The sequence below is a fragment of the Microcaecilia unicolor genome, chromosome 8 (assembly GCF_901765095.1).
Source record: "Microcaecilia unicolor chromosome 8, aMicUni1.1, whole genome shotgun sequence".
In the NCBI taxonomy this organism is placed as follows: domain Eukaryota; kingdom Metazoa; phylum Chordata; class Amphibia; order Gymnophiona; family Siphonopidae; genus Microcaecilia; species Microcaecilia unicolor.
This window is the reverse complement of record NC_044038.1, coordinates 29,823,519-29,837,733: the sequence shown is the minus strand read 5'-3', so window position 1 is coordinate 29,837,733 and position 14,215 is coordinate 29,823,519. Positions and strand designations below refer to the sequence as shown.

General features: G+C 42.6%; 1 protein-coding gene across 1 annotated transcript in view; it reads right to left on the bottom strand.

Annotated features, from left to right (window-relative positions):
* Window positions 1–14,215, bottom strand: part of TMC7 (transmembrane channel like 7) — a 73,552-nt gene that overhangs the window by 20,524 nt on the left and 38,813 nt on the right. Inside the window, exons 7-9 of the mRNA XM_030212639.1 lie at window positions 9,989–10,136; window positions 3,283–3,453; window positions 1,628–1,785 (exon numbers count right to left, since the gene is read on the bottom strand). Of these exons, the coding sequence (XP_030068499.1) occupies window positions 1,628–1,785; window positions 3,283–3,453; window positions 9,989–10,136 (477 nt within the window). The remainder of the gene's footprint in view (window positions 1–1,627; window positions 1,786–3,282; window positions 3,454–9,988; window positions 10,137–14,215) is intronic.

Sequence of the window (14,215 nt, the reverse complement as noted above, 5' to 3'; positions counted from 1 at the left end):
GCAGCACCTCACTACTCTCTCTCCCTCTTCACTTGTGGCCTGGCATCTGCCCGTCTCTCTACACCCCCCCCCAGTCTACCTCAGAGCTACTGCTGGCTCTGCAGGCTTCTCTCTATCATGTCCTGCCCTCAATGATGTCACTTCTTGTTTTTTTTGGTGGGAATGTGGTAGAGAGAAGCCTGCAGGGCCGGCGCAAGATGCCTATAGGAATTGTGACGGACAATGGATCTGAGGTAGAACCGGGGGAGGGGGTTCAGAGAAAAACGGGCAGACGGATCATTTAAGAAAAAAACCCACTATATTGTATGTATGTACAGGGGTAGCGTTGGGAGTGAGAAGGGCCCACCCAGGTTAACTCTGGGCCCACCCAAAATGGCAGGTCTGCCTATGCCCCTGCCCCAGCCAGTCAGGTTTTTAGGATACCCACAACGAATACTCATGAGAGAGATTTGTAAACACTGCCTTCATTGCACGCTGATCTATCTCATGAATATTCATTGTGGGTATCCTAAAAACCTGACTGGCTGGGGTGTCTCCAGGACCAGGTTTGGGAACCGCCGACATATGCAAAAAAAAAAAAACAACTACTACAGCCATACACCTTCCAAATTCTGATAACTTGCTCCCTGAAGATTGATTCACAGGCACGCATTTGTCTTTTCTTGGAGCAATTTACAATATTCTATTGCATACCAATTTTAAAATTAACATACATGAAGATATGTTTTTTAAATAGGTTTTCATTACGGCAGTACTTGCAGATTGTAAAGAGATGTGTACACACACACACACATTTTATTAACTTTTTCTACAGTAACTCATTTACACATCAGTTCCTGTGACTAGCAGTGACAGCTGGCACTTGTAAAATGTATATAAATTATAATTCAAGCTTATACAGGGAATAAATGTGCAGGATCCCTGGTCTTCTTAGGTAATACCAGAAAAGTATAAAAAAGTTAGGGGTATGATTATTAAGGTGTGTTAGCGTTTTTTAAACGAGCCTTTAAAGTTAAGGCACGTTAAACGCTAACGTGCCAATACATTCCTATAGGCGCATTAGCATTTGATGCACATTAGCGTTTAACGTGTGTTAAAAATGCTAACGCGCCTGTAGCGCGCCTTTGTAAAACACAGATCTTAGTGCTTTCAATTGTTCATAAAGTATGCCAAATATATCATGAATGTATCAATGAACACATGAAGTTATCTTTAAAAAAACTGCAGCTACATCAGGTGTGCTCAAATATTTGAACAAATATGATGCTGGACACTACATCTGGCACTGCACTTCACATGAAAGGTCAAATCTTTCTGATCACAGTGCACCAATCACCACATGGAATGAATATATATTTTTTAATATATTGGTATACGGAATGTGCTTTCAAATGCTCTATAAACATGTCCATAATGGAACACTTTCCCTCCCCCATTCTAAGCCTGGATGAGTCAGCTGAAATAGAGACAGATAACCTAGTTCCCAGTGGAGGTATGTTTTCATGTCTGGATCATGTGACAACTCTTTCGTGCCTGACTGGTATACAGTCAGCCCTTTTATTTTCTCTCTCTAAATTAAAGTTATTAGCCTTTGACTGAAACAGAGAAAGGGGACAGAATGACTTACCTCATAAGCGTACATCTGATTTCAAAGGCAGGAGTATAATCTTCAAAATTAACTATGATTTTAAAAATAATAGGTGTTATGAAGTTGGCAATGGTGATCACTATAGAGGGTAAATATTCCACCAAAAGATGCAGCAAGCTAGTTTGTCGTAAGAGTTTCTGGGTTTAAAAAGAAACAAATACACACTCACACACATTGATCTGTTCAGAGGCATTAACATGGTGTCAAGCATATTAAAAAGTTTTTAAGGTGCTCAGAAATGTGCAGCATAGCCAATGCTGGATGAGGTAACTCTTTTCTATCATCATGCTCTTATAGGTCAGTTCCTCAAATGTTATCAATGCGTAAATAAACTTAGAAAAAGTTTTACTTATCTTGAACGCTGGCTGTGAAGTAAAAATCCAATGTGACTAGTGTATAATCCACAAGAATGAAAAATTCCAAGTCTCTCAATACTGGGACCATACTAACTGATTCTTGATGTCTGAATAGTGATACATTCTAGATTGATTTACATGAGGTTTTTTATTGATGATTTGATATCCTATTGTAGAATCTCCTGAAGACGAAATGTATGTGAAACATGGCACCATGTCAGGAGAACGAGTGAAGTAATTTTGGGTTCCCATTCTAGCACCGCTGCAAATATTGTTTCAAGAATTTTCAGATTAGAGATCAAATCTCTTGAAGATGCAAAATACGTGAAACATGGCACCATGTCGAGATTCAACAGAAGAGATTTAACAGCTTTTAAGAACAGTCATTTGCTATGCACAAGTTGAAAACTTCTTGATATTCACTTGATTATGTGGTTATCACTGGAGCATGGCAGTCGGTGATTACAGCATAAATCCAGTTTTGAGAGGCTTAGGTCCTTTTACTAAGTGGCGGTAAGCCCAACATGGGCTTACTTCTTGCTATAACAGAAGTACCGCCAGGCTACCACAGCAGCCCAGCGGTTCTTTCCACCTCTACCGTGCCGTCATTTCTGGCGCTACAAAAAATTATTTTTGTGGCGCTGGACTGTACCCAGCTGTAATCGGGCAGTGTCAAGTGCTGCCCGGTTACCACTGGGTTAGTGTGGCAGTCCTTACCGCCACCTCAATGGGTGGTGGTAAGGGCTACCCCCCTCCCCGAAATGGCCGCACGGCAAGTGCTTTACTTGCCGCCCAGCCATTTCCTGCAGGAAATCGAGACCTTCCCTTTTACCAGCTACGGTAAAAGGGGACCTCAGTATGCGTGTAAAACACGCACCGATGCCAGCGCTGGCCCCCTTTTGCCGCAGCTCAGTAAAAGGGGCCCTTAGATTTTCTTCATTCTTGTGTAATATACACCAGTCACATTGGATTTTTACTTCACAGCCAGCATTCGAGATAAGTAAAAAAACTTTTTTCTAAGTTTATTTATGCATTGATAAATTTGAAGAACTGGCCCACAAAAGTGTAATGATTGGAAAATGTTAGTTCGTCCAATACTGGCTATGCTGCATGTTTCTGAGCACCTAAATAAGCTTTTTAATGTTATAGCTTCTCATTAAATTAGTGATATTAGTTTACAGAAACTTTTATGCTTAATTTTATGCTTAAGTCGTACATAAATATTAATAGCAACAGAAAAAAAGGATTCTGCTTTTATCTGTTTCATGTAATACTTACACTGTTGAACTCTTGAGAGAAGACGCTTACTTTATAGATACAATAAAAAGAGACAGCCAAAACTACAATCACAATGACATTTAAAAATATTCTTAATAAATAGATGTGACATGTTTCAGTTCTTGTCCTTTCAGCTATTTTCTGTCGTATTCTTTCTTCCTCCAAGTCTGTCTGCAAAGAAAACCAGAACACTGTTCATTTTTGAGATTCTTTTTTTTTTTTTTTTTTAATTTCTACTAGGAAGGTTGTAGTTTAGTGACTGCTTTTTGCAAACATATTATTTGCAGTACAACTGTTCTACCGTATCAGCTGACAGCACTCACCACGCCCATCACACAAGTTCAAACTAGCCAGAGCCACATCCTGCTCCCCACAGATCTTCATGTGCCCTGTAAATAAAGCAGTCAGTAGAACTGGAACAGAAGACTACGCTTACAAATTTTAAAATTTGCTTTCTTTGCCTACTTCTGCCACTTACTCTTTAAAACAGACAGGAGAGCCATATAATAAGAAATTAATGCTATAAGACAGGGTTCCTTGGCCATCATTAGGGAAAAAAAACCCCAGATATACCATAAACTCATCGGCATAGTTTGGGGTGGCATCCACCCCCCTAAATGCTGCAGATGCTACTGCAGAATTGGTCCCTTCCCCCCCCCCCCCCCCCCCCCCCCCACTGGCAGTATGAGTTCCTTGTCCTTTACCCCCTCCCCAAAAGTTAGTAGACAAACCACCAATGAATAAACGTCACACTCTCAGGCAATCGCTCTAGGAAAGGGAAAGACTACCCCTCCACCCCCCCCCCCCCCCCAAGACAAAACATTCCCCAAGCCTTTTTCTAAATAATATGTTTACATAGTTACAGAGATTTCTTAGAATTAGTGTTTTATTACCGCTGGTACCTTGGTGAGAAACAGCTTGTTTTTGTCCTTCCAATTCAGCGTATTTCAAAACACTTAGCCTTCCAAAGTTCCATAGAAACCTATGAAACTTTGGAAGGCTAAGTGCTTTGAAAATGAGCCCCTAAACAGCACAGCATGAGGCATTGTATGAATTCAAGTCAGCGGGAACCTCTGGAATCCCATAAACATGAATTCAGGTCAACCTATGTATTCTTTTGTATCGCTTCTAAATATTTATTTATTTAATACATTTATAACCCACATTTTCCCACTTGGTTGCAGGCTCAATGTGGCTTACACAGATACAAATACAATATAAAGTAGGAGCATAAAGTAACAGAAGTATAAAGCAACAACGAAATAGGAGGGGAAGTGATAAAAGGGTAAAAACAGTCGCATTTAGCAGGACGTTAATTTGGCTACGAAAGGTAGGCTTTCGTAAATAAGATGGTTTTCAATGATTTCCTGAAAATAAGATGGTTGTGGATAGATTTCAGAGTTTTGGGCAGGGCGTTCCACAGTTGTGTACTTATGTAAGAGAAGCTGGAAGCATACGTTGTTTGGATCTAGGCCCGTAATTTATGCTGAATGTGAAAGAGTAAAACAATACTTACGTGTGCAAGTAGATAAGTGGCCTAATGGGCTGAAAACCAGGGCAGCCTGGTTCAAATCCCACCACAGCTCTTTGTGATCTTGAGCAAGCCACTTAAACCCCCCCCCCCCCCCCCCCCCACCAACTGCCTTAAGTAGAAACTGCTCCCACTCCCGTTTACAAAGCCATGCTAACACTGCTGGAATAGCCCATTCAAAGTGAATGGCATTAGCGTGGGTTTGTAAACGGGGATAGAAAGAAAAATCAATACCTACTCCTCGCTGGCCTCCCACTTAGCCATGCATCCCCCTTCAATCCATTCAGAACTCTGCTGCACGTCTTATCTTCCGCCTAGACCGATATGCTCATATCACCCCTCTCCTCAAGTCACTTCATTGGCTTCCGATCAGGTACCGCATACAGTTCAAGCTTCTCCTACTAACCTACAAATGCACTCAATCTGCAGCCCCTCATTACCTCTCTACCCTTATCTCCCCTTACGCTCCTACCCGAAACCTCCGCTCACAGGACAAATCCCTCCTCTCTGTTCCCTTCTCCACCATCGCCAACTCCAGGCTCCGCCCTTTCTGCCTTGCCTCTCCCTATGCTTGGAACAAACTTCCTGAGCCCATACGCCAAGCCCCCTCCTTGCCCATCTTTAAATCCTTGCTCAAAGGCCATCTCTTCAATGTCACCTTCGGCACCTAACCATTTCACCTCTATCCAGGAAATCTAGACTGCCCCAATTTGACTGTCTGCACATGTTGTCCATTAGATTGTAAGCTGACTGCACAGGTTGTCCTTTAGATTGTAAGCTCCTTTGAGCAGGGACTGTCCTTCTTTGTTAAACTGTACAGTGCTGCGTAACCCTAGTAGCGCTTTAGAAATGTTAATTAGTAGTAGTAGTAATGTATATACCGCTACAACAGCTTTCAGGCAGTATATAAGAAACTAAGGGCCGGTGCTGGCATCGGTGTGTGTTTTACACGCACACCGAGGCCCCCTTTTACCGCAGCTGGTAAAAGGGAAGTCTCACCTTCCTGCATGAAATGGCCGTGCAGCCATTTCAGGGGGGGGGGAGCCCTTACCACCACCCATTGAGGTGGCGGTAAGGGTTCCTGTGTTAACTTGGCAGTAACTGGACAGCACCGATTACCGCCAGGTACAGTCTGGAAATGACGGCACGCTAGGGGTGGGAAGTACCGCCCGGCTGCTGTGGTATTCCGGCAGTACTTCCTGTATAGCGAGCGATAAGCCCGCGTTGGGCTTACCGCCGCTTAGTAAAAGGATCCCTAATATATTTCTAATCACAACACTGACCAGAGCAACACATTCAAAACTAGTAAATATAAAGGTCAGTTGCCTTGGTATCAATGGGCAAAATAACTTAATTAAAAAAATTTTTTTTAAAGATAAAAGTACTCTCTTTGCTGGTAAGGTTTTAAATATCACAAGCCACCTTATAAGAGGATTAGAAAAAAGGTATGATCTCTCAGGATCTTCCTGCATTCTTTCCTTCTCACGTAATGAGATCAGTAAATATGAATTACTACAGTGACTGAATAATGCAAGTTTCTGCCTGCTTAATCTTTACTTGTGGTAACTGCGAATCTAATTTGTTTGGCGCATGTTAAAATGTAGGTGAACAGATTTCTTCATTTATTATGTGTCTGAATTCAGAAATAAACACATCACAAATCTAAGGGCCCTGTTTACTAAGCCGCGTTGTAGGCGCACTATTGTTTTTAGCGCTCGTTAACACTTGAGATGGTCATAGGAATATATGGGTGTCTCTAGCGTTAGCGCACGCTAAAAACGTTAGTGCGCCTTAGTAAACAGGGTCCTAAGATTTGCCATCAAGCTAAGCAGAGAATTGCTATTGTCATGTTAGTTCACTTGGACATGTGGAAATAAGGGCCAACAAGCTGGTTGTAGGTGATAACCTTTTATTGGACTAATTTAATGGGGGGGGGGGGGGGGGTTCTGCAAGCTTACAAGTCATCCTCACCTTATCAGGTCAATGAAAAAAAAAATAATACAGTTACACTGGGTTTAACTAGTGCACATTTGTCTAGGTCTTAGGTTCACAAAGGAATGGAAGTTTCGAATTTGAAAGATCAAACACTGAGGCTAACACAAAAGGACAAAGGCACCAGCTTCCTCATCCATTATCAGATATTGGGCTTTTGAACTGTACTACTGCATCACCTCTACCTATCCCTCCACCCCCATTTCAATAAAATGTAACAATATAGGCAGACAATACAAACAGGTTTAGGTTTTAGGCTATTTATGCCTAGAGTAAATGTATTGTTTCTTCACTAATCTGATGAAAAGAGATGGCTTGAAAGCCTGTCAAAGAAACGTTAAGTGACTCCATTAAAAAGGTTATCACCTACAACTTGTTTGTTGACCCTTATTTTCATCAAACTGACAAAGCTAAAAACAGTTACAACATACAGTACAAAATCACTGACAATTCATTGCAGCAAGAAGTTAAAAAATCTTAGCACGGTCATATGTTTTTATAAGACTCAATCTCTTGCTTCTTTATGCTTTACCGCAGCTGGTAAAAGGGAAGTCTCACCTTCCTGCATGAAATGGCCATGAAGCCATTTCGGGGGGGGGGGGGGGAGCCCTTACCACCGCCCACTAAGGTAGCGGTAAGGGTTCCTGCGTTAACTTGGCGGTAACTGGGCAGCACCGAGCTGGCATAGGGTTAAGGCACCATTCCGCCCCTATGATTAGATCGTTGTTCTCTGATCTTAGGGGCAGAATACTGCAGAGCACAAAAAACACAAAAGCCACAAGGCACTTAGGATTTATATTTTCAAAATACTTTAACAGCACTCTTCCGCACTAATACTCATAATATGAGCATCCCATGTCTACTTGTATTACGGTGAACATTTCATATGTGTCTACACCAGAGGCTCTCAACCCTAACCTCAAGCCACACCTAGCAGGACTGGTGCAAGGTTATTAAGCACCCTAACAATTAGATTTATGCTCACTTAATTTTTAGGCCCCTAGATTCCTCCCAGCCCCAGAAATTGATAATTATGATCAACCCAAATACCACCTTTCCTGAAAGGATCCTGTAAAATATAAAGTATCTACTATAATAAAACTCACCCTCAACGTTCTGAAGTCACTCAGTCACTCCCTGAAGGGTTCATGGATTCATGGTGGTGAAGCCACAACACTGACCATGTCTCTCTGCCCCGCCCTTGCATGACGGACCAATCAGAAAAAACACCCTCAACATTCTGAAACACAAAGGACCATCACAACACCGTTCCCAGGCAACACTAGGCAACGTAAGACGGACCAATCAGAGGAAACTACGTGACAATAAGGGAGGAGCATTCCCCAGCAGAATGGCTCATTATCTGTGCAGCACGGAGAGCACAGAACCACCGCTGGAACGAGAGAAGAATATTCCTGCTGTGGGTATGTGCAAAAATAGACCGGGGGGGGGGGGGGGGAATTTTTAAATGCCTAATGCCAGTACTGAAGAGGGCCCGTAGCAAAGACTATATTTGGGATCGCTTGACATGGAGTCAGAGGAGCCGGAAAACAATGTGCCCATCACCATCTGGGACGTGGGCGAACAGGACAAGCTGCGGCCCAGCTGGAAGGATTACCCGTGACCCAGCCAGCAGCAAACAGCGACCAAGGAAGGGGAAGGAGTAGGGAAACACGCGGAGCGTGTTTCCCTACTCCTTCCCTGCCTAGGATTCGCTGGAGACTGGCTGCCAAACTAACGAAACAACCGCACACCGACGCACCACCTCCATCATTCAAAAGGCATCCACTCTTTCTTCAACAGAAATGCAAACTAATAATACAAAACAAAGAATACCCGTTTTCTCACGCAGCTACAGGTAACTCCCCACCCCCTTCCTCTTCCCCTTTTGCCAAGGCGGCCGTGCCCAACCATCCCCAGCCTCAGGCAAGCCGTCTCCCACCTCGGGGATTCCCCGAGCACCCGGAAAAAGACGGCGCAGCTTCCCGCAGCGCATATTCCAGCATTCCCCTGCAGCCGGCCTGAAATGGACCGAATATACCGGATCACCACCCGATGGCCCGAGACTGTGCTCCTCTCCCTTCCGCCAACTTAAAACAACCATCCCCGTCCTCAGGCAAGCCGTCTCCCACCTCCAGGATGCCCAGAACCCCAGCCCACAATCCACCACTCAGCAAAGGCTGACCCCCCTACAACCACATTTACATTTCACCAACAGAAAGACCCCCCCCCCCTCCACAAACCTCCCTGACAGACAAAACCACACACACACAATACAACAGACACACACCCTCAAAGCCACACACCAATCCATCCCACTTTGCCAGCATAGCACAGCACATCCCCCAACCCCCCAAGCAAAAAAACAAAACAAAAAAAAAAAGACACACATCAACAACCTGCACACACACCCCACCCTCACACACTCACAAAATAACTCTGTGACACATACACACACAAAAAAAAAAACACATGCTAGCGCCCGTTTCATTGGTTTCAGAAACGGGCCTTTTTTACTAGTATTATACTATGCCATACTTTGTATTGTTATTTGAATATTTTTACTGCTTTGTCTGTTGCTTAGGTTTGATTTATTCTTACTGTACACTGCCTTGAGTGAATTCTTTCAAAAATGCGGTAAATAAATCCTAATAAATAAATAAAGTGTAAAATAGAGCATTGATGGTTCTCTGAGTTAGTGTGACCATCAAGATCTATTTTACTTTGACTGCAGCTGCTTTTGCCACCTTGGTGACTCTCTAGTCTGTTTAAAGGTGAAGCCCACTCTGACACACCACCAATCAGTTTATCAGCGAGCCACAATAAATATGCACAAGATACATTTGCACAGAAAATTGTATGCAACTCTCTTTCATGCATATTCATAGTGGATATCCCGAAAACCCAATGGGTTGACAACCACTACTGTTGAGTGTTACATAAGGAACTAAACTATTCCTCTATTTGCGCAGTTAGTGTACACCAGAAGTCACATCTCTCATCACAGAACAGGAGCCCCAGGTAACAGAAAAAAAAAAAGACTTGTAGCCATGCACTGAATAAGTCTTGGGCACATGTATTCCATTTTGAAATGCTGCTAGTTTGGACTTAACTACTGTAGATCAAAGAAAATGTTATAATACAAAATAAAATTTTTAAAAAAATACTCCATCTGGCACTCACTTTTAGTTCATATTGTAAACTACTATGTTTTAATGCCGCTGCACTCTCATCCGTGATGCAGAAATCCCAGCCTGCAAATATTTTGTTACAGTAACTCTGGAACCGATCTTCATCGCTTACCAAGCTTTGCTTAAAGCCTTCCATAGATCTATGACAAGAAGAGTGACAATACAATATTGTTGAATATAAATGCAAAAATATGTTTGTTTATTTATTTATTTTAGTGCCTTTCTATCCCACATTTTCCCACAAGCGCAGGCACAATGCGGCATACAGTAGTTCAAGAAAATTTACAATAAAAGAAAGGTATAAACATAGGATAACAGAGCTGGGATGAATTCACAGAAAAGACAAGGGAAGGAAAAAAACTGTCCAACAAGTGCAATAGGGTTAGAGTCCCACTTCAAACGACAACAGGACAGTCAAATGGAGGAATTCGGTATGGAGTAGACTTTCGTAAATAGGAATGTTTTCAAGAACTTCTTAAATAATTGATGGTCTGATATCTCTTTTAATTGCTTCGGCAGTTCATTCCAAGTCTTAGCACTGGTAAATGGGAAAGACGAAGCAAACATATGTTTGTATCTGACTTTCCTGCTGCTGGGATAGTGTAGACAGAGAAAGTTGCGCGACGACAACAAATTATCATTGACAATTCCTATTAGTTGTCCTATTGGAGTGGAGGAGTGGCCTAGTGGTTAGGGTGGTGGACTTTGGTCCTGGAGAACTGAGGAACTGAGTTCGATTCCCACTTCAGGCACAGGCAGCTCCTTGTGACTCTGGGCAAGTCACTTAACCCTCCATTGCCCCATGTAAGCCGCATTGAGCCTGCCATGAGTGGGAAAGTGCAGGGTACAAATGTAACAAAAATAAAATAGATACTATTGGAGATTCTACATGGAATGTTGCTACAATTGGAGATTCTACATGGAATGTTGCTACTATTGGAGATTCTACATGGAATGTTGCCACAATTGGAGATTCTACATGGAATGTTGCTACTATTGGAGATTCTACATGGAATGTTGCTATTCCACTAGCAACATTCCATGTAGAAGGCTGCGCAGGCTTCTGTTTCTGTGAGTCTGACGTCCTGCGGGGTACAAATGTAACAAAAAATAAAAAATAAAAAAATAATATTGCTTGGCCAAGTGAAAATATTCTCCTACATAAGATTATTAGACACAAGTAAACTATACATTAATATACCACAAAGATTTTGTGCTTTTGGGTACAAAATTTTAAAATTTGTACACCATTCACCTGCGTGGACCTGGAAAGAAGAATTCAGCTACAATAAAAAGGAGACTAGAAAAGGGACAGAAGGTCTGCAGTAGCATCTTCTTCAATCAGCCTATATGGGCCCACAAGGAGGCTGCCAGTGTCTTGGACCAAGACGGAGATGGAAGCTCTATAGGTTCAAGTGAAAGAGCATGTGTGAGTGCAGTGGGTGGAGGGAGATCATCAGTGCGATTTGTGGGGCCAGTACTGGTGGGAGGGGGGCCAAGACAGTGAGTTTGAGAGTGTGGGTGAAGAGTTGAAGAAAGAGGATGCTGTGCAGTGCAATTAAGTCTGAGCACAGTGAGAAGTCTAGATGGTTGATACTTTTTATGGGGAGGGGGGAGGCATAATGCAGGGAACAGACCTGGAGAATCAAGCGCAAGGAAGTGGCCAGATTTAGGGGAATTCTGCACACACACAAAATATCCCCCCCCCCCCCCCCCCAAAAAAAAAAACAGAAAAAAAAAAAAAAAAAAAAAAAAAAACTTACCTGGGCATAAGATTTTATAATCAAAGTGCAGTGCACTCCATTTAAGTGCACGCTGGATAAGCGCATGCTCTGTTTAACTGCATGCCGTACTTCGGTCCCGTTTTTGGCTCCATCAATTTCTATGGGGACAAACTTCGGTTTAGTGCACCACTGATAAGTGCAAGATTCGCTTATATGCATGGCCGCTCCTCTGCAGGAAAGACTCCGCATAAGCGCACGTACGGAATATGGAAGCCGATTGGCGAGTGACAAAGGGGCAGTAAATTTGAAATCTCGTTGGTTAACTGCCACAGGCAGAATATGCGAAAGAATGTTGTTAGAGTGTACACTGGAGTTGTCGTCGAACAACTGTAAGACTTTAACACTGGACAAATAGAAGTTCTTAAAAAATTAGAAAACAAAGTCAAGCATCTATTGCTAAAGAATATGGTGTCAATCCCAGTCAAATTTCACGTATCTTGAAGCAGAAAGACCAGCTTCTAGAAGACTAGCAAAACAATACAAATCCACACCGGAAACGTAAATGGGCAGGAAAAGCTGAGGATGTAGAAGATGCTCTTCTTCGGTGGTTTTCTCAAGTCAGGAGCAGACAGTTTCTTGTCAGTGGTCCACTGCTTATGGAGCTTATGGAGAAAGCTAATCAGCTAGCTGAAAGTCTTGGACAAACTGAATTCAAAGCCACTGTTGGATGGTTGGAAAGATGGAAGAACAACATAAAATTCAAGAAACAGCATGGTGGAAAAACAAGACGCTGATGACTTTGGTGCTGAAAATTGGGTTGTTTCAGTTCTTCCTACCATCTTGAACAAGTTTGCACCTTGTGACATTTTCAATGCTGATGAAAACGGTCTCTACTGGCGAGCGATTCCTGATGGAACACTTGCATTCAAACAAGCCAAAATTACAGGAACTAAAACATCAAAGGACTGACTGACGATCCTCCTTTGCTGCAATATGGATGGGAGTGAGAAGTTGGAACCACTCGTCATTGGAAAGAGCAAACAGCCCTGTTGCTTCAAGAATGTTAAGCGACTTCCTGTGTCATACGAGGCTAACGCAAATTCATGAATGACTGGGGAAATTTGGAAGCAGTGGCTAAAGAAGTTAGACACTAGAATGCAGGCACAGAACTGTCAGATTTTGTTGCTTTGTGATAATTGTGCTGCACACAGTGATGATGGCAGGCTGTCTAACGTCAAGCTAGTCTTCCTGCCACCAAACACTACCTCTCTGATCCAACCTAAGGATCAGGGCATAATAGCCAATTTCAAAAAACATTATTGGGCTCTTGTGCTACGTCTTCTGATGAGTGTTACGGATGACCAGACTGGCAAAGATAAATGTGCTGTTGAACTGGCTCGTAATCTATCACTGTTGGATTCCCTACATATGCAGAAAAGAAGCCTGGAATCATGTTACAGAGGCAACCATTGTGAACTGCTACAAGCGGGCAAGCTTTGTTAGGGATGTGGAAAGGGCCGAAACAGATGCAGCTGTTGCAAATGCGTCAGATGAACAGGCTATTGACATCCCAGCCTGTGTTACTGAAGAGGAGTTTCATCACTACGTAGCTGTTGATTACGATCTACAAACAGCTGACGACAGCACTGATGTCCATATATGCGCCTACACGCAGGCAATGGCTGATGATGAAATGAGCAGCGAGGCACATACTGATAAAATTCAACAACCTCCTGTCACTTTTGCAAATGCGCTGGAGAGTCTCAACACCGTGCGGGCCTATCTGGAGGCCACTGGATGTCAGTGCTATGACAGTTTTTACCGTCTGGCAGACGTAGTCTATGGAACTCACAGACATAAGAGTGTACAGAGGACTATCACTGATTACTTCAAGTAAGCCTAACGTCAGTTAACGGAGACTGTATAATGTACGTATAATAAACAGTACTGTACATATGTTTATCAGATATCAAGCTTCTTTGGGTCACAACGGTTAAGTGCACGCTCCGGTTAACTGCATGTATTTCTTTGGTTCCAGACCCTTGCACTTAAGCGGATTGCACTGTATTAAAGACAGCAATTATATTCTGTGTATTTTTGACAAAATATGTACAATTTTACTGTATCTTTAAATATTACATGCAAAAATTTTCTTATTTTATGCAGAATTCCCCCCGAAATGATTCCGTACTACTCATAGCTGCAGCAGAGAAGCAATATCCAACATACATACATTTATTTGGATTTGGCTCGCATCTGTAGTAGTAGCTCAAGACCAGCTACATTTAGGTATGGTATTGCCATGTGCCTGGAGGGCTTACTATTTATGTTTATACCTGAGGGAATGGAGGGTTAAGTGAGCTGCCCAAAGTAACAAAGGGTATATCAATGTGATATGAACCCTAGATTCCATGGTTCCCAGTCCATTGTTCTAACCACAAAGCTATTCCTCCACTCCATAATAGGTTGTCATATTTATGAGGGTGAATTTTCAT